At 48.9% G+C, this 21,303-nt stretch overlaps 2 protein-coding genes across 11 annotated transcripts in view; both read right to left on the bottom strand.

Annotated features, from left to right (window-relative positions):
• THOC5 (THO complex 5) overlaps positions 1-3,806 on the bottom strand; it is a 31,641-nt gene extending 27,835 nt beyond the window's left edge. For 2 of the 10 annotated variants that reach the window (XM_043557979.1, XM_043557982.1), the window contains exons 1-2: positions 3,696-3,806; positions 1,675-1,803 (exon numbers count right to left, since the gene is read on the bottom strand). In XM_043557979.1, the coding sequence (XP_043413914.1) occupies positions 1,675-1,770 (96 nt within the window). In that variant the 5' untranslated portion in view covers positions 1,771-1,803; positions 3,696-3,806. Of the gene's footprint in view, positions 1-1,265; positions 1,804-3,476 lie in introns of those variants that run through there. The other 8 variants (XM_043557973.1, XM_043557975.1, XM_043557978.1 and 5 more) reach the window with 7 other exon arrangements.
• An 827-nt stretch (positions 3,807-4,633) lies between these two features.
• On the bottom strand, positions 4,634-20,768 carry NIPSNAP1 (nipsnap homolog 1). Its single transcript, XM_043557984.1, has 10 exons — positions 20,633-20,768; positions 13,881-14,008; positions 13,637-13,682; positions 13,278-13,372; positions 9,813-9,883; positions 9,525-9,665; positions 9,173-9,204; positions 8,738-8,832; positions 7,503-7,586; positions 4,634-5,794 (listed from the first exon to the last, which is right to left on the bottom strand). The coding sequence occupies exons 1-10, from the start codon at positions 20,722-20,724 to the stop codon at positions 5,730-5,732; spliced, it is 849 nt and encodes a 282-aa protein (XP_043413919.1). The 5' UTR covers positions 20,725-20,768; the 3' UTR covers positions 4,634-5,729.
• Positions 20,769-21,303: the final 535 nt, after the last annotated feature.

Here is a 21,303-nt window from a genome sequence, read left to right as displayed (position 1 = left end):
TCCCTGTTGGGACCAGGGACACTTGGCTGAAATCAGTAACAATGAAACCCCAAATCATGTCTCTAAAAAAATCTGGTCCTCAAGGTGCGCCTGGCTGGCTCAGTTGGTAGAGCATGCGACTCTTGATATCACAGTTGTGAGTTCGAGCCCCCATGTTGGGTGTGGAGATTACTTAAAAATAAAATCTTAAAAAAAAAAAATTTGGTCCTCAAATCAAATGTTTTCCTTCTACTCAAAATGGAAAAGAATCCCTCTTTTTTTCTAATTATAAAGTAATGCATCCTTGGTGTCAGAGACTCAGAATATAGTGAGCAGTATCAAAAACAAAATGAAAAGTTGCCTGTAATCTCACCTCCAAACTGAAACAACTATTTTTAATACTGTGGATAAACACAAATTTTATTTTTAAACAAAATGGAATCACACTGTCCATGCTATTTAGTGCAGTTTCCCATCCCAATAAATTAAATATCCATCAAAATGGCTGTGTGAGAATCCACTGTATAGATGAACCAGAATGCATTTAACCAAATTCCTACTGATGGGTGTTTAGATGGTCAAATCAAGCTTTAGCAGAGACTAAAATATCGTAATTGGTCACCCAGCCTTTGGAGTAAATGGAACACATCTCTTGAAGAGAGTTAGCGAATGATACTATATTGCATATTTGAAAGTTGCTAAGACAATAGGTCTTAAAAGTTACCACAAGAAAAAAAAAAACCTGTAACTACATATGGTTAACTAGACTTTTGTAGTGATCATTTTACAACATACACAGATTTCAAATCATTCTACACTTTAAATTAATGTTATATGTCAATTACATCTCAATAAAAAAGAATTAATGCCTACACAATGGATAAGGTTTTTTCTTACTCTAGATTTCCTAAATCTGAGAAAAAGATCGTTTTCTACTTAAATTCAAGGTCCTATGCTTCTCTAATCCAGTTAAAAAAAAAAAAAGTAACCAACCAATCAAAACAATTAGGTCACAAATTAGCTTGACAGGAGCACCCGGGTGGCTCAGTCAGTTAAGCATCCGACTCTTGATTTCGGCTCAGGTCGTGATCTCTTGGTTCATGGGATTGAGCCCCAAGCTAACAGTGCAAAGCCTGCTTGGGATTTTCTCTCCTACCCCTCTCTCTCTGCCTCTCCCCCACTCGCACACGTGGGCATGTGCTCTCCCTCTCTCAAGATAAATAAATAATCTTTAAGAAAAATTAGCTTGAGAGATTTAAAGACAGGGAAATAATAAAAGGAAGAACCTGCTGACAGCATGAGCTCTTAGGCCACAGAAGAGATTCTGTGGAGATGTTGTTCTGGTACTTTCTCAGTAGCTGACCAGGAATGCCACATCTCCAGTTTCTGGTGGTATGCTGCAGATACTGGCTTCTTCTGACTCTGGAAACTTGGGAGACACACACCATACTAGAATGCATTGTCTGTTCAGGCACTATTCATGTCTGACATAGGCTGGTTGGTTCTTGGAATGCTGCTGCTAAACCAAATGTGAATACTCAGGTTTTGTAGAACCAGGGGAATTCCAGGCACCTGGTCAAGCAGAGGCCACCTGGGAAGCCATCACTGTGACCCTCAGCTGCTGCAAACCCACAGCCAGGTGATTCGCCACAAGCTGTAATTTCTCAGCAGCATGGCAGCACTGGCTGATCTCACCTGTTCTGTGTCAGAACGGTTACGCTTGCCTTCAGATGGAGCTCCATCACTTCGGATCACTTTGGGCTTCCGTTTCTTGCTTGATTCTGATGACATGGTTGTTTGGTAAGGTCAGGAGGAGATAGAGACCTGTTAAAAGGAGAAAACTTTTGCAATTTTCCAGAGTTGGAATTGGAGATTTTCCTGGAGTCAGAATACTTAAGTCTAACTAGTAGTGCTGGCCACTAACAACCTTGGTAACTCAAAAAAAGGGTCACTCAACCCTCCAAAGCTTCAATTTAATCCTGTGTAAAAAGGGGAATCGGTCCTCAGCCTATCCAAAATGAATTCATCTTCACCTCCTTTAAAGGCGCCATAACTGGGGCGCCTGGGTGGCTCAGTCGGTTGAACATCCGACTTCAGCCAGGTCACGATCTCGCGGTCCGTGAGTTCGAGCCCCGCGTCGGGCTCTGGGCTGATGGCTCAGAGCCTGAAGCCTGTTTCACATTCTGTGTCTCCCTCTCTCTCTGACCCACCCCGTTCATGCTCTGTCTCTCTGTGTCTCAAAAATAAATAAACGTTAAAAAAAAAAAATTAAAGGCGCCATAACCACATCACTGACTAAACTCCGAAGCTTAGCATATATACCTGTTCCCAATACTATCGATTGATCACCGTGTGCTGGACCTGATCTAAGCACTTTACAGATAAATACTCATTTGATCCTTATAGCAAACTTTTCAGGTAAGAACAAGTACCATTTTATAGATGAGAACACCGAGGCTCGGAAAGCCGAATGAGCTGCCCAAGGTTACACGGCTAGTTTGCTAAAGTTGGTTCCATCTGACGCCACATCAGTGCTCTTAACTACATTCTTGTAACACCAATGTGTCTCGCTACCATCTCAGCTGGCAATGCCATCAACTCTTTGGTTGACCCTAAAATTTAAAAGAATAGAACCTACATTTCGTGGGGTAGCATCCTCCCCCTCTGCGACCTCTCCTGGTTGTCACCACAGCCCCTTGAGGTGGGCAGCACCATCTCCCTTGGCCCCAAAAATCTGCCACCAGCATTTACTGAAGGAGCCAATGGCTGATGGTAGTGAGTCAGAGAAGCCCTGAGTTGGAGTCTCCACTCTATTTAACGGCTAGGAGTCCTGAGACAAGTCACTTCACTGTTCTCTGGGCCTGTTACCTCAGAGGAAATGAGAATAACAGTCCCTACCTCAGGGGTTGTTGTGGACATTGACACAGGAGGCATTCCTCTGGGGAAGGTGATGAAGATGACCTAGCAGTGGGACTGTAAATGGCACATGGATGATCTGAAATAATGCTGAACATCTAAGGAGGTCAATCCCTTTTCAATTCTTTTTAGAAACTTCCGATTGCTTCAAGGAGAACATCTCATTTTCCTAATTTGTCTTTAGCATCTGTGAACATCAATGCTCCTTTCTTAGCAAAAGGATTCTGTCTCAGAGCTTTAGACAATGCAATCTAGCCAGAATTAGTGTGTTTTCATGTTAATTAATATTAATTTTTATCATTACTTTCTGCATACTGCCAAGTCTCCGTTTATGGGAGACCATCGAAATTTTCTCCTAAAACCAATTCACCTTTGCGAAGTAAAAACTGACTCGATTAAAAACCTTAGTAAACAGTCTTAAAGGTAAATTGGGCAAAACCCAAAAAGGTGGGACGCGAAAGGCTGAAATGTGAGAAATCCTGACTTGGCTACACAGTAAAGAGACCCAGGTACACGTAAGCACCCAATAAATGTGAGTTGTTATCACCACCACCATAGACATCGACAAACGTCGTCGTCACCTAGAGCTGCATAGTGGGGCCCGAAGCTGCTGCTGCCAACATTGTCACCTGAAGAGACTGAGCGCGCGGCGCCGAGCGGCGGGGGACCCCGAAGAGTGAGCACGGAGAACTCAGGTCGGACTCCAGCCTGGGGACGCCCTCCGGGAAGTCCGCACCTCGGTCCCGGAGCTCCCTGCCCTGCCCCTCCGATCGGCCCCTCTGTCCCGCTCCAGTCCTCACCGCGTGCAGACCCGAACCTGTCGCGGCCAGTGAGCCACTTCCGGCGGCGGAGAGAGGGCTTCCCAGGCACCATAGAGAAACGGAAGGAAAGAGCGGTCTGCCGGAAGCGAGGCGCGGAGGCCGGAAGCGAAGCGCTGAGGTTCCGGCCGGCCGCCGGCTCCCGGCGGAAGTAGTTCCTGGGCTGCGCGCAAGCAAGCGGCCTTGAGACCGGTGTTTGTTAGGAAGGGTCACCAACACCCTCATGCTGTCCTCCAAAACCGGGAAACTGATGCTGCAAGGGCAGAGTCTTAGGTGCCCTGTTTACTCTTTGCCCAGAGCCTAAAGCAACGGCCCCAACTAGTGCGCGCTCTGCTTCCGACTAGTTGAGTGAATGAGTTCGTCGTAGGTCCAAGATAACGCGAAAGCGTGGTAGTGCCAAGATTTGAAACTGCGGATATGCCTTCATGACCTGGATTCTTAACCACTGTCACATTCACCCAAACATCCCATACTAGTGAGGGCTGCAAGCCAGGGACGGCATTCATTCTCTGACACTTTTTTCCCCAAGGATGCATCAGTAGTTTCCTCATTTTAGGCCTGGTTTGTCTAGGGCAGTCACAACTCTCATGCAGCATTTGACAGTATCAAGTGTTTTCTGCCCCTGGTATGAATTCTAAGGACAGGGTTAAGGGCTTTTGGTGTAAATCCTACTCATCCAGAGGTAGAAACACTAATGTCCTGAGTGCCTGGTTATGAAGGGCTGTCCCTTCTGCCATGGGGGTTTGGGAGGGTGTAGAGGCCCTTCCTGAGTATAGCTCAGGTAACAGAGTTGGGGGGGGGGGGCGCATAAATCAGCCAGATGGAACTAGGAAACTGGCCCTGCCCCTAGCACCTGCCAAAGTTCCTTGCAGATGAAACACACACACACACACACACACACACACACACACACACCACGGTTTATAGTAAATTTTTAATTGGTTCCATCAGTGACTCCAGCATAAGTTTTCCTGAAAGGGAGACAGAATCAAGCTACCTAGAGGTTGATGAGGTGTGGGGATCACTGAAGTCCCTGACCCCACTCCACATACCCAGTGGCCCAGTAGAATGAGGGTTGGGCTAATAGAATATGAAGAGAGAAAAGGAATTGCAGGGTGAGGGAAATACAGGCCCTGGCCCTCTCCTTAGCCTGCAGGAGTGAAAAAGGGGAGGAGACTCTCCCTACACAGCAGTGCTGGAGCTACACAGTCAAGTTCTCCATCTCATTATGTAGGGAGAAAGAGATGAGCCTCTTTCTGTCTTGTACTGGGAACCCCTTCCCAGGTGGTCTTCTGTAACCTCTGTTCTATCTTCCCGATTCTGTATTCCAAATTCTGCAGTTCAAATCCAAGGTCTGAATTCTATGTTCTACCTTCTAAGTTCATGTTCCATTCTGTGACCCAGATCTTTCCCAGCTCCATCCCTTTTCCCAGCCTTTCTCAATGGAATATGTAGGATCTCACGCTGAATTTGCTAACTTTAGGGTTTTCCCCTGTACTTCTTGAGGCAGTTTTAGGCTTTTCCCTGACAAGAGGGACTTGGCTCAGACTATCCAGCAAGTGGGTGGCCCAGTGGAGACCAGGGAATTCCAGACAACGAGGCCTGGTCTGACTTCCTTCCTCCCCACCCCACTCCAACCACTGGACACACTACCTTTTGTGTAAGTAAAGCTAAACTGAGGGCTTCCATGGTGATAACTAGGGACTGGTGGCCTTGAGATGAGGAATCTTAGGGGGCAATGTGAGAATACATAAAAGGTTGCTGTTTTTCATCAGAGAAACTAAAAACTGCTTCCAGCACAGGGGAAGGGGTGGGCAGGGAAGGTGGGAAGGGCCTGGGCAGAGCTGCAAGTCCTCAGAACCCTGTCATCCTTCAGCTTCCCCTTTGTCTGAGCTGAGCACGAACCCCCAGAGTCATCCCACATCCGAAAGAAAACCAAGACAGCAGGACTGTGATCTCCTCTGTCCATTGGCTGCCCTGAGGGAGAAGGGGAAGGAGGCAGAGGCAGCGGCAGCATCACTGGAGAGGCGAGATCTTCAAAGGGATCATGATCCGAGACTCCATGTGTCGCACCAGTGGGACTGTGGAGAGAGAAACAGAGGTCACAGAGGGGGCAGAGGCAAACCAACCCCCAAAACTGGACTTTGAAGGAGGAGGAGGGGGCGCCTGGGTGGTTCAGTTGGTTAGGCGTCCGACTTCAGCTCAGGTCACGATCTCACAGTCCGAGGGTTTGAGCCCCTTGTCGGGCTCTGTGCTGACAGCTCAGAGCCTGGAGCCTGCTTCGGATTCTGTGTCTCCCTCTCTCTCTGCTCCTCCCCTGCTCATGCTCTGTCTCTCTCTGTCTCTCAAATAAATAAAAACATTAAAAAAATTAAAAAATAAATTAAATAAAAAAAAAAAAGGAGGAGGTGGCTTAGGATGCTGAGACAGGGAAAGCCCCACTGCCTTCCTAGAACAGAGAGCACCCAATTGTGGGATAAGAGGGGACTTGGGTGGTGGTGAGATGCAACATTCTTAAAGTTTCATAATTATATATTTATGTTCCTGTATAGGTGAGAGAATAAGCAAAAAGTGATTTTGCAGATATTGCTTAGAACAAAAGCTAGGTGTAGAAGTAGGGGGATTTAAAGAAAAATATCAAGGGCACCTGGGTGGCTCAGTCAGTTAAGCGCCTGACTTCAGCTCAGGTCTTGATCTCATGGTTTGTGGGTTCGAGTCCCACGTCAGGCTCTGTGCTGTGCTGACAGCTCAGAGCCTGGAGCCTGTATCTCCCTCTCTCTCTCTGCCCCTTCCCTGCTCATGCTCTGTGTTTCTCTCTCTCAGAAATAAATAAACATTAAAAAAAATTTTTTTTTCATTATCAAGAAAATAATTATTGCCATAGTATACAAGGAGGATAAAAGCTATGAGGGTGTCCTCAAGTGGCTAACGTTTGCAAAACACTGATTTGGTTCAACAGATTCATTTTATAGATGGGGAGGCTGCAGTCCATAGGTCAGCACAAGGTCACCCAGGAGGTTAGACTCCTCTTGCTCAGAGTTGTTCAAACTTTACCAATTACCTCCAGTTCTTGTTAAAGTGCAGATTCTGATTCAGCAGCTGGGGGTGGGGGTTGAGATTTGGCATTTTTAACAAGCTTCCAGGAGATACTGATACTGTCATTCAGCACCACACTTTCAAGACTGAGACTCCTGCTAATTACTTCAGGAGATGCATTTCCCCCCACACCAGCTGGTAAGTGTGGATCCTTAACTGTAAGCTCAAGGGGGGGGACAGGCTTCTTCTGTTCATTCTGTGTCCCCCAGCCAGCCACCCACTGCAGTCCCTGGCACACAATCAACACTTGCTGACTTCACGTGGTTCTCTGGGGTCCCCGCAAGGTAGCAAACATGGAGAATAAAAAATTTGCTCAAAAAATTTGCACTTCCTCTGTGCCAGTCTGGAAGCACTTTCCAGAAATTAGCTCCTAGAATCTTCCATCCAGCCCTCCAAGGGAGGCACCATCACCATCTTAGAGATGAGCCCTCAGTGTGAAGAACCATGTCTGAGGCCACAGTGCATTGGGACCACCTGTGTTTTCGTCCCCTGAGGCACTCACCTAGACCCACTGCCTAAATCACATGGAGTGTGCCACCAAGATCGAAACCTACTCACTGTCTTAAAAGCTTCCTAGCACTAGAGGTAATCAAGTGAGGCTCGATTTCCTTGCAGAGGGGATTCTATCCTCAGATTGGACTCTTGGCAGATGACCTGCAAGGGCTAGGCTGATGCCCCAGCAGAAGCACTCACCTGTGTAGTAGACATTTTGGTCCCAGCCCCTCTTCCTCCAGGCAGCATTTCGAGTCTCCTCCCGAGACTGTAGGTCTTTATAGGCTGTAGGAAAGGCATTGGCTCATTCCGTGGGCATAGAGGATCTGGTTCTATACCTAACACAGAGCCCTCTTCCCATTGCCCCAAACCCTGTCCTGCTGTCTCTCCCCAGTGCCTCAGACTGTTACCACACACTGTCTGCTCTGACGATCTCATCCAATTGTACATTTGTTGACAACATCCACCTTTCTATTTCCAGCCCAGAACTCTCCCTTGGGCTCCAGAGCCATATATCTGGTGTCCACTTGTGTCTCCACTTGGATGTGACAGCACTTTAAAGGCAACATTTCCAAGGGCCAAGATTACATCCTTGACTCCCTCAACCTGCCTTCCCAGGGTCTCAGTAAGAGACACATAGCTAGCTGCTGAAGCAGGAATCTGGAGTTCTCTCCCTGCCTCACCCCACACAGACAATTCATCCACAAAGCCCACTGGCCTCACTTCCAGACTAATGAATCTGTGGCCTTTTCAGCATCCTCGCTGCCACCACATTAGGCCAGGCCACCATCCTCCTGAACCCATCCGCCTGAACGAGTATAACCATCTCCTGATGCCCCACTGCCTTTCTTGTTCCCCTACAAACTCTCTCCAGCAAAGCACATGGCAACCAGAGCAATCATAGTGGAATACAAATCAGGTCATGTGCTTAAAATGCTGCAGCAGCCTCCCACTGCATTTAGAATAAATCCCACTTGTCTCCACAACCTGCAAGGCCCAGCCTGATCTAGTCTGTCCCCATCTCCTCACACCCATCCCTATCTCCACACTGGCCTCCTCTGCACTCTTCAAAACCCTGAAGGCGTTTTCTCCACCACAGGGCCTTTGCACATGTTGTTCCCTCTACTTAGAATGCCTTTCCCTGGCAATTCACAAGCTGGCTCCTTCTCATCCTTTAGCAGAGCTAACATTTTACCTCCTCAGAGAGGCCTTCTTTGTCTATCCAAATCATTCCCGTTTGTTTCATCATTTTCCCCTGCGTCTTCATTATTTGTGATAACCCAAAATGATGTTTTTGTGTTAGTTTATGTCTGAGGTGGTGTCCCCCTCTGCTGGAACATAAGCTCAAAAGGGCACTAATATATTTGCGTTGTCTATATAGAGTGACAATGGAGAAACGGGACAAGCAGAGGGCCCCTGGAGGGTTCCCAGCCTACCCCAGAGATGGTGCACAACGTAGAGCTCGCCTATCTGCGAGAAGAAGCCGCCCACTGCCTCCTGGTTCTCTTGCCGGTACTTGATGGCCCGCGCCCTAGGGACAGCAGAAGAGTGTGGAGCAGGGGCCAGGGCGAGTGCAAAGGGCCCTATGAGGTGTCACCAGGCTGATTTCTTAGCTACACCTCAAGGGAGGAGCCTGAGGTAGGACCCCCCAGTTCTCAGAGATGATCAGGGAAGGGGGTGACAGAGGTACAGCCGTGGGCTGGGTATTCTGCTAGAAGAGGGTTCACATCCTGGTTGGATCCTTCTCCTGGATCCACAAGGAGCAGAGGATGCCGGGTTCCCTGACATATGGCCCTGGGAAAGGTGGGATGCCAGGGAACTAAGCAGGATAGGAAGGCAAGGTCCCCCCAACCCCAGGCACTGCCACTCACCAGTTGTTCCCCCACTCAATCATGGTTCCTGGCTGAAAGAGAACCAGGGGAAAGAGTGGAAATGAGCCCCATCTCAGATTCCAAATGTCACGGCTGGGTAGAGGGGGGAAACTGTTATGTCTCCCCAACCCCAGGGGCCACTTGGCCTCATTCAAGGGTCCTGACTTGCACCTGGGTGTGCATGTGTGCACACGTGTGTACATACCTCTATTCTGAACCCATAGGGAGGGAGAGGCCAGAAGCCCCAGTCTGGGTGCTGGGGCACAGGACCCACCCACGTTGGTGTATCTGTAAAGCACCACCACAGCAGGGAAGGTGGGAGGCAGGCAGGGATCTGGTTGGGAGGAGGCACCTTGAGTTTGTATGTCCTCAGCTCATAGATGTTGGGGCCTGCTCTGGGCTGTGGCTCATTCCAGAAGCTGAATTCAAGGAGCATCTGGTTTCTCCTGGACAGCAGCATCTGGCTCCGCTCCTTTCGGAACTCCAGGTACTCCTGTGGGTGTGGCAGTCTGGGCATGGCAGCCACGAAGAGCCCCCCACCCTGGCGGTGTATCTCATGGGGTAGTGGTAGCAGCCCCCAGCACAGGGCTGAGCCAGAGCCAATATTCCAGAGAGGTTTGTGGAACAGATGCCGACATACCTTGTTGTTTTTGAGTTTGTTCATGCAGTCCATGAGGGCTGGGTAGCCACCTGAGAATCGCCACAGGTGTACTGTTGGGGGGTGAGGAAAATAGGAGGTACAGGTCAGGGGGCTGCTGGGACCCTGCCCTGCTTACCCTAAGGCTGGCTAAGTGTGTATGAGATGGGGCAGTCTCCAGCTGAGTTCCCTTTGCCCTAGTAAGAGACAGTGCTAGACAGGGGATTTTCCCAGACACAAGCCCAGGAGGCCTAGGTTTGAACTCCAGGTCTGCCAGGTGGCCTTTGACCGCCCCCCCCCCCCCCAGCCCTTGACATCCTCATCTTGAAAATGGGAATAATGTTTCCACCCAATCTTCCTTAAATAGCACAAGAGGATCAGGTGTGTCCTTGTACCCAAGGTGCAACAGCACACCAGGCCTGTGAGGGACAGGATGGACAAAAAGGGAGAGTAGGCCTAATGGGCTGAGATGGAACATTCTTAGTGAATTAAAAAAAAAAAAAGAAAGAAAGAAACCAAGGAACAGAACAGCATGCACAGTATGCTAGCACATGTGTTTAGGGGTGGGGAGACATATCCAGAGATGCTGGTCTTTATACCATCTCTCATTGGAGACCCAAGAGATTGTGACAGAAGATGCCCCTGAGGCAGAGAATTGAGGCCCGGGTATTGTGGGCAGGAGGGAGGCTTGCTTTTTATTGAAAACTCTTGTGTACTGTTTGAATTTTCTATCATAGCCCCTCCGCTGGGTCAAATAGTATTCCCCTGCCCCTTATGTTTATGCCTACCCAGAACCTCAGAATAGGACCTTATTTGGAAATAGGGTCTTTGTAGATATAATCAAGCTAAGGTGCTGTCATATTGGTGGGACCTAAATTCAAAGACTGGTGTCCTCATATGAAGAGGGAGACTTGGACACAGACACAAAAAGGGCACCATGTGAAGACGGAGGTACACAGGGAGAATGCTATGTGGTAACGGAGGCAGAGACTGGGGTGATGCATCTACAAGCCAAGGAAAGCCAAGGATTTCCAGCAAAAACCAGAAGGTGGAAAAGGCAAGAAAAGCCTTTAAAGAGAGCGCGGCCCTGCCAACACCTAGATTTCAGACCTCTGGGTTCCAGAACTTGAGAGAATAAATTTGTTGTCTTAAGCCACCTAGTAGTTGGCACTTTGTTATGGCAGCCGTAGGAAACTACTACACCTTCCAATAATAAAGGTGGAAGAGAAAAAAGGAAACAGTCTTGTCACCCTTGGGAGCATGGCTGAGGTCGAGAGAGGAAGGTCTCCAAAGGGAGACTAGAGCTGAGGGCAGTTGGCTGACCAGTGGTTTGGAAACACAGACTTTTGTTCCTTCCCATCCCCAGCCTATCCCTTATCTGCCTTCTGACCCCATCTGTATACCTTGATTCTCCTATCTGCAAAATGGTCTGACCTGAGAGTTTAAAGGCCTCTTTCCCAAGGGAAACAGCAAAAATACTATATGGATGGAAGTCTACCAAGCTCAGGAATGCTGCCAGTAGAAGCGGGATAAACATCATACTGGGGACCAATAGGGAAAAGTTACAGGAAAGGAATCCTAGGCCCACGAAAAGACAGTTTTCTAACAATTGCAGTGCTCCCTCTAGGAGATAGATCAACGGTTCTTCTACGTCCATTAAAATGTAGATTCTTGAGCCCTACTTCTAGGGGATGGCTTGGGGTGGGGTGGGGGTCTCTGCTCCCTAGCTGATTCTACACAAGGGACGACACCTCAAGATACACAGAATTTAGGACATGCTTTAAAAGTTCAGGAACCCATCCCTCAAAGTTCATTTCCCAACTAGCAAATAATTAAGAGAATCCAAGGACTATAGCTAGAGCTGATTAAGTTGTCCCTAATATGGGAAAATGGTAGGGGCTAAAGCTCAAGACAGTTTGCTCTTCTCTTATCCACCTAGCAATGTGTCAATGTCTGTTACAGAAACAGAATACATGATCAAGGGAATCTGTCTGTAAGACACTGATTTTTTTTTTTTAGACACATACAATTATCAGGGCTGTGGCAGGATGAGATAGGTTTGCTTATTACGGAGTAAGTTCCCCATTACTAGGAGTGTTCAAGGAACACTTAGAAGACCCTTTATCAGGACTGTTGCAGAAGAGCTCCCTGTGCTATACAGAGTCTAAATCAGCATATCCAAAGGACTTTTTGCTACAATAGAAATGTCTTATGGGTGTGCTAACACAGTAGCCACGAGCCACACGGGTCTATCAGTGGACACTTGAAAGGTGGCTAGTGTGACTGAGGAACTGAATTTTTCCTTTTCTTTAATTTTAACTAATTAAAAAAAATTTAATGTTTATTCATTTTTGAGAGACAAAGAGACACAAAAAGGGCACCATGTGAAGACGGAGGTACACAGGGAGAACGCTATGTGGTAACGGAGGCAGAGACTGGGGTGATGCATCTACAAGCCAAGGAAGGGGCACAAGTGGGGGAGGGGCAGAGAGAGACGGAGACACAGACACAGAATCTAAAGCAGGCTCCAGGGTCTGAGCTGTCAGCACAGAGTCTGACATGAACCCACGAACTGCGAGATCATGACCCGAGCTGAAGTCAGATACTTAACCAACTGAGCCGCCCAGGTGCCCCTAATTTTAACTAATGTAAATTTAAATAGCTACACGTGGTTAGTGGCTACTGCCCCCGACAGTGCAGTCTAAATACCAGGGACCGTTTGAGTGAATGAGATGCTGTGAGTCAAATTTATGTGTGCCAGCCTAGCAGCTGGTGCCAAGGGCAGGGTGGGTCTCTGGGGGAGGGATAGTGCATGCTATGGGGACCTCCGGGAGGCTATAAGGAACCAGCTCAGACAAGAGCCTCTGTGAATTCGATAAGTATGTGCTACATATAGGGGATTCGGTAGTAAAGACAGACAGGGACCCCTCCATCCCAGAACTCACCACCTATATGGGGAAACAAGCAAGCACAATATGGGGTGCACGATTGGGGCTGTGAAGAGGGAAGTCAGGGGAGGTGCCTGACCCCGCTTAGGTGGAGAGGATCAGGGAAGGCTTCTAGGAGGAGGTGAGGTCTACACCAAAACAAAGGTTGAGCAGAGGGGTGAGCCAGGTAAAGCGGGCAAGGGAAAAAGGATGTTTCCAGCAGAAGAAACAGCAGGAACAAGAGTCTGGAAGTGGAGGGTGAAATGGTCAATCTGGAGAACTGCAAGAAGTCCTGAGTGGGAGAGCACAGGAAGCAAAGCAAAGAGGATGTGGCAGAGAAGGGCTCACAGAGCCTCGTGGGCCACCCTGAGGGCAGACAGGGGCCACAACAGGTGTCTAAGCAGTAGAGTAAGCTGAGGAGGACTGCATTATGAAAGATCCCTCTGGGTGCCACTGTGGAGGGTGTGGAAGGTAGCTAGGCATGACAGGTGTCAGAGATCCGGGCTGGGTGGCAGTAGCACTGGGGAGGTGGGCACCTCACCTGCCTGGTCCTGCTCCCCGTACCATGTGTTCCAGTTGCCCACGAGTGAGCAGGGGTAGTCCTCATCCAGGTGCAGCTTGGGCAGCACAGCTTCCCTGGGGTGGAGGGGAGGGGGACAGAGAGAGGGAGGAGGGCTCACTCACATCAGCCACCAGGGTCCCTGAGATAAGGGTTCCAACTCAGGCCCTCAGGGCTGAGCCTGAGTGTCCCCATCTCTAAGATGCAGAGGCTGGACAATACATTTTTAGGACTTCTGGCTCTGACATCTACATCTCCTAGATCTCTGCAGGGAGAATGGGGCTGGGATGGAGTCTCCAACCCAAGCAGGGAGGGATGAGCAGATGGAGGAGGATGCTCACGTCAGGCTGTTGTAGGCATCCAGACACTCAGGCTTCACATTGTGAACTGCAACAGAGGACAGAAAATGGAAGGTGAAGCAGGGTGTGTGTGTGTCTGTGGGGAACTGGGGTGGGGGGACGTCCCACAGGGCCAGGGCTCCCAGGATAGCTCAGGATGTCCCAGCCCCTCTCCTGTCCCAGCTGAAGCCTTGTGGGCCCCCAGAGGCCCCAGGAGGGCTGGCGGGCTGGCTCAGCAGCCACTCACACTGGATCTTGTAGAGGTTGCTTGTTTCCTTCTTGGACAGCAGGGTGGAGTGGGCATCCTTCCGGGGATCCACCTTGTGCACAAAGAGGGAGCGGAACCAGCTACCTTCATTGTCCTTGGAATAGAAGCTGCAGGACAGAGGAGTTCAGGGGGACAAGCGGGGGGGGGGGGGGGGAGCCCTGGCTTTTCCATCGGCTCCGATATCCTGTTCCCCCATCCCTCAGATGTCCTGAGGAACCCATATTTCTAGGAATGGAGCCAAAGAATCCAGTGGCAGACCCAGAGTTTAAAATGTCACTGGAGTCAGCTGAGCAGACCTGGTCCCTTTTACAGAGGTCATGGCTACCCACTTTGCTTCTTAAAGTTTTGCAAGGCCTCAGGAGGCCAGGGGAAGAGCCCCACCTCCCACCTCTCTCCTCCCTCCCTCCACTTTTCCCTTTCCAAGAGGTTCCTTGGGGCACACATCTGCAGCCTCTTGCCAAGAAGATCAACCCTAAAACCACCTTGCCTGATGTCCAAAACCTGACAGTGCAATGTATCTTACCAGCCTTCCTTGCTGTCCCCTCCCTCCAACCTGTGTACTCCACTCTCCAGATGTGCTCCTCCCTGAACATACCAGGCTCTTTTACTCAGTGCTTTCTTGGCAATTTCTGTCCCCTCTGACAGAAGGTTACACTCATTGTGCTCCCCAGTGCCCACACTACACTTGGCCTGTGCCTCTTCCCAGTCCCCATAAATGGAGAGCCAAAGAAAAATAAGCTTTGTCCTTGAAGAAGTCACAGTCCACTGGAAAAAAACAGGCTTTGGAACATAATTATAGCCAGAGGTATCTGGGAGAGCCTAGGTGAGTAAGCCTCTGGAAGTCTGGGCAAACTCTCCAGAGGAGGTGATCTGACCAATCTCTGAATCTCCAGGGCTGATTTGGCAGATAACAGCAGATAGGGTAAAAAGGCATTGCAAGGCAAGACTCATTCATTCATCCAGGCAACATTTAATTGACATTATCCACCCAGTGTGCTTGGCTAAGGTGCCCTGAAAAATGAACAAAGGAATGAAGTACTCTGTTCAGAGCAGGGGACCTGCCACCTGGTCCTGCCATACCCTAACTATACTTCCCACACAAGGTCCCAGCAGGGGCGGGCTTTTTTTTTTTTTTTTTTTTTAGGTGGCCAGAGGCTATAAATCTTTTTGCTTAATAGCAGTGGTACAACTTGTAGTCAGGCCTGAAAAGCAATTCTCATGTTGGATGATTTCTAGCCAGAGAGCCTGGCCCTTAAGTGCCAGCAAGTGTACTTTTTCGATCTTTTTCTGTGGCTAGAATAAATGTCTTGGCAAATCAAAGTATTATTTTTTTCCAAAATATGGAGCAGCCACTGAGACTGATGAAGTTAAAAAAGCATCTTAAAGTAGTAAACCATTTATATGAACACAGAAAAAGATGAATGAGGATTTGACCCAAACCAAATACTGCTTACCTGGGAGAGGGGAGAAGATGCTTAAATTTTTCTTTACTCACTAAAGCTTTTTGGAAAGCTAAAAAAATAAAATTGTTTAAAGTGTTTCTGAATTCACAGGCTTTCTGTCATTGTGCATGTATTTGTTTCATTAACAAAGAACAAAAAAGATGATTATCATCGGGGTGCCTGGGTAGCTCAGTTGGTTGAGTGCCCAACTCTTGATTTCAGCTCAGGTCATGATCTCATCTCATGGTTGTGAGATGGAGCCACATGTTCAGTTCTGCGCTGAGAGTGGAGCCTGATTCAGATCTCTCTCCCTCTCTCTGTGACCCACCCCCCGCTTGTGCGTGCACTCTCAAAATAAATAAACATTTTTAAAAAAAGGCAATTATCATCAGATGGGCAGTGTGGTTCTATGAAATTTGGGGACCAGAATATAGCTTCGCTATAGATACTTTAGCTGAGGACATCATCTGTGTCAGGGATCTGTGATCAACTTGTCAGAAGCATGATCCTGCTGCATCTACGTAATGTTGACATAGGGTTGATACTATTAGGGTCCCCATTTTTGAGATGTGAAAATAATCAGGGGGTTAAGGAACTTGCCCAAGGTCATATGGTAAATCAGGGGCAGAGCTGAGGCAAGAAGAAACCCAGAACTCTTTCCTCCAAAGTTGGCTCCCACCTCCAGTTTGAGCACTACCTTGGGGAGCATCAGGCAGATACTGTGAAGAACCAGGTGTTTCAACAAAGCCACTGGCAGAGAGATCCGACCTTTGATTTGAATATAGAGGGGATGCTTCCCTTGGAAGGGGTGGTGGCAGGGAAAACAATGGCTCCTACTCACTGTCAACCAAGACCTTTGCTCCAGGACTGGGCTTTGAGTAATTTATTAACATCAGTACTGACCAAGATAAACAGCCAGGAGGTCAGCCCTTGGAGACAGAGCCTGGGGGCTAGAATGCTCTTCACTCCAGGGGAGTGGCAGGGGAATCCAGGAGCTCTGATGGGCTCCCATCTCTTCCCACAACTCTCTCATCTTTTATGCCTATGGACCTCAGTTTCCCCGTGTGTCAAATGAGCAGGCTAAAGCAACCTATCTCTAAAGATCTTTTCTCAGGCAAAACCCAAGATGGGACCTGTCCAAGATCCCAGGACAGGGTCTGAACTCCAAGCCAGTGTCCATAGGTTCACATTTTCAAGAATTCAAATTTCATTTTCTCAGTGACATCGTAACATTCTCCTGCCCCTGAACTCCCTGACCCCTCTCACCCTGCTCTCTGTTTCTGTAGCTCCTTCTATCACATTATACTTTTTTCCCCCTTATTATATGCCTTGTTTGTTGTCTGCTCCAGTAGAAGCAGCCCCAGATGGACAGGGATCTTATCTGTCCCTTGTATTCCCACTGCCTGGAATGGTGCTGGGCACCTGACACGTGCTCAGTCTGTGTCTGGGAAACAAATGAAGGAGTGAGGGGACACTAAGACAGAGCCGCTTGAAGATGATGAAAGTTGGAAGGAAATAAATTAAAGGAAGGGTGGTTCAGAGTGTGGACGCAGGGCTCAGGGTCCCTTTCCCTCCCCACCACCACCAGCAGAATTAGTGCTTAAGAGCACAGGTTCTGGATGAATCCAGGTTCTAATCTCAGCTCAGCTTCATCTCTTCGAGCTTTATATTCCTCATCTGTAAAATAGGGGCGTTAGGATGGATCTTTTAGAGAAAGGGCCTGACAAGATAGTGCAACTAACATCACTGTTCCTACCAAACTTCCTAACTCATCTCCCAGCTCCCACTCTTTCCCCACTTTTCCTAATCTGCCCATCCATCTTTGTAAAGCACCATTTGGATGATGCTATTGCTCTGCTCTAAAGTCTTCTGTGGCTCCCCACTGTGTACAAAACAAAGGCTGGATGTCTCCACTTGGAATTCTAGCTCTCATGTACTTTGCCAAGCTTTCCACAGATCCAAGATTCCCTATCCCAGTGGTTCTGAAACCCACCACTAATAATGTCATCTGAGAGATTCTCAGGGCCCATCCTAGACATACAGCAGCAAAAACTCTGGGGGTGGGCCTAGCAATCTGGGTTTTAACAAGCCCACCAGGGGACTGCTCAACTTTAAGGATCAGTGCTCTAGAACAGTCCTAATTTCTTTCCCTCCCCCTCCGCCCCCCCGCCAATGTAATCTCAGAAATGCCAAAGATTTTGGTATCTAAACTATATTAAGAATGCTTCTTAGGCCTAGAAAAACACAACGCAGCTTTGTATACTCTACAGGAAAGATCTGTCCGGATGGACCAGTTTTAGCCCCTTCCATAAAAACACCTCTCTTATTTCTCCCTGGGCCCTTTCATCCTTTTCATAGAAGTATGTCTTATCTCCCCAGCCACACTGGAAGCCACTAATGTCCTCCCATCCCCCCCCAGGGTACAAAGCACAGTGCTTTTGGCTTGGGAGTTGCTCAACAAATATTTGTCTCAGATGAGAACTTTTCGGTAGATGTCACATTTGCACTCTCCATAGTGATCAACAATCCGAGACCCTGCAAAATGAAATTGCTCCAGAATGTTCTCAGCTCTATACACACTCTGAAACACTCTTGTGTTTTGAGTTGGCTGATTTTATGTATTTATGTATTTATTTATTTGATTTATTAATGTTTATTTTTGAGAGAGAGAGAGAGTGAGAGAGAGCGCACATGCAAGCAGGGGAGGGACAGAAAGACACACACAGAATCCGAGGCAGGCTCTAGGCTCTGAGCTGTCAGCACGAAGCCTGACGCATGGCTCGAACTCCAGAACCACAAGATCATGACCTGAGCCGAAGTTGGACACTCAACCGCCTGAGCCACCCAGGCACCCCTGAGTTGGCTGACTTTAGAAAGGACCATGTATCTGCTTGATTATTCCAGAGGTGTATGTTTAGAAGACATATATAAGAGCTAAAAGAACTGAAGTTCTGGGGGTGCCTGGGTGACTTAGTCGGTTAAGCGGCCAACTTCAGCTTAGGTCACGATCTCACGGTTTGTGAGACCGAGCCTCATGTAAGGCTCTCTGCTGTCAGCGCAGAGCCTGATTCAGATCCTCTGTCTCCCACTCTCTCTGCCTCTGCCCCACTTGCGTGCACATGCTCTCTCTCTCAAAAATAAATAAACATTAGATAGATAAATAAATAAATAAATAAATAAATAAAAGAACTGAAGTTCTGGAGCACCTGGCTGGCTCAGTCAGTAGAGCATGTGACTCTTGATCTTGGGATAGTGAGTTCAACTGCCCCATATTGAGTGTAGAGCTTACTTAAATAAAGCATAATAATAACAGTAATAAAAATAAGAGAACTAAAGTTCCGTTAACAGGATTACTGGTACAGCAGTAGTAACAACTGCTGTTTATTGAGCAATTACTATGTGCTAATTTGCATGACACGTATTTGAGAAAAATGAAGCTCAAGGATGGTTAACGGCCGAGAGGATTCCAACCCACATCCATCTGACTTTAAAGCCCACACTCTTATCTCCATCCCAGCAGTCCCCAAACCTCGGAGGTCAGAAAGGCTGCTACCTGTCCCTCTAGTGACTCCAGAGAGATATGGGGTGGCCTAAAGGTCAACAGGAGGGGATGTTCCCAGGTATCTAAAAGGCATAAGTAACTGTAAAGCAGTCCCTGAGCGACGTGGGAAGCATTAGTCCAAGAGCCTTCACAGCAAGCCTGCAAAAACGCCCAGCAGATCATCATCACCACTTTACAGAGAAGGAAACCGAGGTTCACAGAGGTTCTAGTGCCCAAGTCAAGTGAGTAAGTGAGGAGCAGCAGGCTGCCTTATGTCCCACGCTCCTTTTGTGGTCTCTGGATATTTGCCACACAAATGGCTCTACCACCTACCGATTCTGGTACCCTGGGGAAGTGAGGTCCCAATCCCAGCCTCAATTTCCTCATCTGGAAAACAAGGAGCTCACAGAAGATGATCTCCCCAAGGCCATTTCAGCCCTGATACTATGGGGAGTTCGTGCAGAAACTGTTAGAACAAGGGCAATATCTGTTGCATGTTTACCAGGGGCTAGAAGCCTCACATACATGGCCTTTTTCACCCTCAACAGCTCTATGAGATACAGACTATTTTATCATCCCTTTTGCAGATGAGGAATCTGAGACTTCAAGAGGACAAACGACTCACCCCACTAAGAAAGGCTGAGTTAGATATGCTGGCGCTAAACTCCAGGCTCTTTCCATGATACCGGCTTTCTCCCCAATTATTGGGCAGACAGGGTTGGGGGAACACACTCAGCTCCTCTTTCCCAACGACCCATGAGCCACAGTGCACAGTGCTCTAAGATCTCATGGCAAGGTCTCACAGAACTCTGAAGCTTCAAGCCTAGGCTGCTGGAGAGGAGGGCCCCCTGCTTCTTTTCCGCACACAGGTGGGGAGACAGGTGTCTTCACTTCTGTAGCAATATGTTCTTGAGCACACACTGTCCTGAACCCTGTGCTAGGGGCTGGATTAACAGAAAAATGACATGACAGGCTAGTCGGGCAGACAAGCAAGTGTGTATAGAGGGTGATGAGGGGATGGGGAAAGTACAGGCCGCTGGAAACGCAGGAGGGAGGGGCCGCCCAGGGCTGTTCAAGGAGGCCAAGCCCTGCCTCAGTCCAGAGCAGGGCCCAAACAAAAGCCCAGGCTGAGAGAACTGCCTCTCCCAGGAGGCCACCAGTTGTGGTGCAAAGAGCACTGTCAGGAGACCTGGGTCCGGACCCAATGCCACCTCCGGACACCAGAGGGAGTGACCTTGGGGAACTCCCATCCCTTCCCAGGCCTCCTTTGCCCCACCTGTACTGTTCAGGATTGGGGAGCAAAGGGTCTGTGTAGCCATGGCCTTTGGGGGTCCCCTATTGCTATCCGTATCTCTTCCCCCCAGAACTTCCGAGGGAGGAGCTGCCTCTGCTAGAAGGCCCCAGTAGGTGTTATTTCACAATCATCTCAAAGGCCTAGAAAAGAAGCCACTCCTGCCCTCTGCCCGGCTCCCACTCTCCAGGGCCCAGGGCATGTCCCTCTCATTCACCCCATCTTTCATCCTGTGCCCAGAGCCAGGTATCCATTAGGACAAAGACCCTGCGCCTACCTTTACCATTTCCCCCATTCTTTGCTGAGAGCTCTTCCCTAGGCCTAGATCTTGCTCCCGCCTCTAACCCATATAGATTCCAAGCCGGAGTCTGTCCATTCCTCTGACCAAGACCCTGGTCCCCTCCCCAGCACTCCCCGCGCGCGCGAAGCGCTCCCCCATCCCTGCCCCGGCTCTCACCGCGCGGCAGCCGCAAGGTCCCCTGCTCGGGGCTTCGGGCGCCCCATCAACCGTCGCGTCGCCGCAGAGATGCTGCACAGCCGCGGAGCCATGTTGGAGCGGCGCAGGTTGAAGGAAGCCCCCGCCCCGAAACCGGCGACGGGGCGGGGCGTGAGTAAGCCCCGCCCCACCGCGTAGACCGCTTCCTTCTGCAAGCAGCCAGGTGGGCGTTCCCGCCGGGCGTCCCCCAACTCCACAGAGTTAGAGCTGAAGTCAGACTTTTGTTTTCAGAACTCCTGCAGCTCTGGTAGTGACTTGCTCTGTGACCTTGACCAAGGCCTTTGCCCACTCTGGGCCTCAGTGTCCACCTCGGTAAAATGGGAGCATGGAACAATGGCACTAGGGATTCTTGGTTTTGTTTTTTTTTTAATTTATATTCAAGTTAGTTATCACATAGTGCAACAATGATTTCAGTAGATTCCTTAATGCCCCTTACCCATTTAGCCCATCCCCCATCTCACAACCCCTTTGGCAACCCTCTGTTTGTTCTCCATATTTAAGAGTCTCTTGGGGTGCCTGGGTGGCTCAGTCGGTTGGGCGGCCGACTCCGGCTCAGGTTATGATCTTGCAGTCTGTGAGTTCCAGCCCCGCATCAGGCTCCGTGCTGACAGCTTGGAGCCTGGAGCCTGCTT

The sequence above is a fragment of the Prionailurus bengalensis genome, chromosome D3 (assembly GCF_016509475.1).
Source record: "Prionailurus bengalensis isolate Pbe53 chromosome D3, Fcat_Pben_1.1_paternal_pri, whole genome shotgun sequence".
Classification (NCBI taxonomy): domain Eukaryota; kingdom Metazoa; phylum Chordata; class Mammalia; order Carnivora; family Felidae; genus Prionailurus; species Prionailurus bengalensis.
The sequence above is the reverse complement of the archived record's forward strand: the minus strand, read 5'-3'. Positions and strand labels throughout refer to the sequence as shown.